The 2822-nt window shown below is 38.1% G+C and overlaps 1 protein-coding gene across 1 annotated transcript in view; it reads left to right on the top strand.

Moving 5' to 3' along the window:
- Positions 1–2822, top strand: part of MEIKIN (meiotic kinetochore factor) — a 151681-nt gene that overhangs the window by 26856 nt on the left and 122003 nt on the right. The window contains exon 5 of the mRNA XM_042781380.1: positions 1059–1196. Within this exon, the coding sequence (XP_042637314.1) occupies positions 1059–1196 (138 nt within the window). The remainder of the gene's footprint in view (positions 1–1058; positions 1197–2822) is intronic.

Below are 2822 nucleotides of genomic sequence, written 5' to 3'. Positions count from 1 at the left end.
CATGAGACAGTATATGTGAACTGCTGTATGAAAAGTGAATTTACTCTGTAAATCTTCACCCAAATCCTAATTAAAAAAAAAAAAAAGACTATCCTTTCTCCACTGAATTGTCTTTGCATCTTGATCTAAAATCAGTTGCTCACATATATGTGGGTCTATTTCTGGGCTCTCTGTTTAGTTCTTTTAATCTATTTCTCTATCATTAGCTCATTGACCCTTAAAAGGAATATCTAGAATCACCCTTCCCTCTTTTAGTTAGCTTACAATTAATGTGTTTCTTACATTTCTGAGTCAAGAATCACAACTGAACCAAAGTAGAGGAGGAGTAAGTTATTAAATTAAAACTTAAAAAACAATGGGGGTGAGTTTTAATTATATTACCTTGGATGAGGTAAAGCAAAGGCAGATCAAGAAAGAAAGACCATGAAAGTGTTAAAGATTTCATTATATTCATAGTTTCCCTGGGAAGAATATAGCTTGCCTCATGGCAGTGCCTCCCAGGGGTTGAGCCCAGGTACAGGTTAATAACAAGCTGGAATGTAGAAGAATCTTATGTTTGGCAAGCATGGTGGAGTTAGCTAGGTTTCAAAGGCTTCCTAGGGATTGGGTATTTTGAATAATTTCACAGATTGGTGGGGGACCAGTTTAGGGCTTGTCCCTAGTTATAGGCTACCTGGCCCTGAGGCAGTTAGGGTGGATTCTTAGTGGCTCACAAGTGTGAGGGCATGGTAAGAGGAGTGGTTGGAGAGTGGGTTTAATCAGCTGCTCAGCAAGGAGGACTGACTGGCCTCCAGCTAGGGCCTCAAAACTGCATCAAGACAACATTTGAAGAAAAAAAATATTTGCAAGGAGGATTGTGATGTATTTTATCAACATGAAAAACAATTATTTTCTATAATTCAAATGAAGGTGGTTTATATGCTCTTTCTTTTGTATGTGGAAACAATATTAAATTCTAGTATATAACTGCATGTACAGTTCTACAAATTTGAATTCTTAGGAGTTTGAATCTGTTTTCTACTGAAACATTTTACTCTTTTTGTCTGTCAATTCTACAGGACTAAGTTTGCAGGATGATATTTCCAGTTCTCTTCAGAGCGATTCAATCACAGACTCTTATACAGAATGTAACAGTTATGAAGAAAGTTTGAGTACCTTTTCATCACCTGAACTGTTAAGAGGGCCAGATTATTTAGGTAAGAAAATAATCTCAACCTTAAATTTCTCCACTGTAGAAATTACTTCTTTGTCCATAAATTCTTCAATGAATAAATGTTCCTTTAGAGAAGACATACTTCTCTTCTCTCCCCTCTTCTCTGTGTACTGCTACTCACTGTTTCATGCTCAATCACACAGGAAAAGCCCTTGGATCAAGAAAAGATGAAGAAATGTTTTTAGCATTTATATGCAATACAAACTCAGTTTTCAAACATTTTGTGCATAATGAAGGTACACTTGTTTTCTTGAACTACGGGCTATATTTTATTTTCTGTACTTCTCTGTTTTCTGTAAATAACTTATTGACTAGGCCATCCCCCTACTTGAATTATCTCTACAAATTAACTGCTATTTATGTATATCTAAATAAGAGCTTTCAGCTAATGATGGAAAGTTGAACACATGGCTTCTTCCACTACTTTATGCAATGGCAGAAAATAGGTTTTTGTTTTGTTTTGTTTTTAAAAAGACATAAACCCACAAGGATAAAGAAGAGAGTAGAAAAGAAGAAAGCATAAAGTTCGGAAAGCTAGAGGGCAGCAGACCCCAGAAAGCTGAGTCTTAAATCAACAATAGGACTACCTCAGAAACAAATTAGTTTCACGATGGTATTTTAGAAAAACTCAAATTTGACCATACCAGGTACCTATAAAAATATTTGTTGCTCCTTCCCTACTCAGTAGAAGCCTGGGGGTTTATTCTTTGGGATGTGTTGAAACAGAGAGATTGTGGACTGGAGGACACTACACACTGTTAATAGGAAGGATAGTGTGATATTTTGAAATGTTGGTCCCAGTTATTCACTCTCTTATTATATATCCACATCCTCATAGTGGAATGTACTTTCCCACTCTTGAGTTTGGGGTTTGCTTTAGCAATAGGATATTAGGGAATGAAACAAACAAAGCTTTGAAAAGTGCTTAAATCGTTGGGCTCATTCCTTGTACTTTTGCCATTACCATGAAAAGAATATACTCTGATATGCCTTGCCTGAGAGGACCCCAGAATGAGACCTACAGAGCAGAGCAGTCCTAGCCAAACTGCAGATGGCAGAGAGTTGCCCCAACTGATCTGCTGACCTGTAACCTGAAGCAGAGCTGCCCAAACAAACCAGTAGACATGGGAATAAGAAAGAAATGCTTGTCATTTTATGCCACTGGGATTTTGAGGTGGTTCATTGTACGGCAAAAGCTTACTGCTGCTGAAAATAAGAGGTGGAATTAAATGAAAATTTACATCCTAAATTGTGACACCTACTCAAATGTGCCTATCCCAATCCCACGCAACAGCTCATTTCTCTGCTCAGCTTCCAGAATATTGAAAACTAGACTTGAACCTTCCAGGCAGGAGAACGGAAGGGTCTTTTCTGAGGAATCTGAGCAGCCCCCCAAAAAATACCTAAAGATACTGATCTCAGGAGTCCTTCAGTGAAACTGCCGGGTCAGAATGCTCTATAGTGAAGCCAACTACACAGCAGGTCCCATGTAGGCCCCAGTGATGATTCCACTTAGCCTTTTAGGGCCCCACTCTAAAATATGACTAGAAAGATAAAGGTCACCAGACTTCTGAGGAAAGCCTCAAACTTGGGGGGGAAAAAAAAAAAA

Source organism: Orycteropus afer, unplaced genomic scaffold (assembly GCF_000298275.1).
Source record: "Orycteropus afer afer isolate SDZICR_OR568_19922 unplaced genomic scaffold, OryAfe1.0 scaffold00112, whole genome shotgun sequence".
Taxonomy (NCBI): domain Eukaryota; kingdom Metazoa; phylum Chordata; class Mammalia; order Tubulidentata; family Orycteropodidae; genus Orycteropus; species Orycteropus afer.
This window is presented reverse-complemented; position numbering and strand designations above follow the sequence as displayed.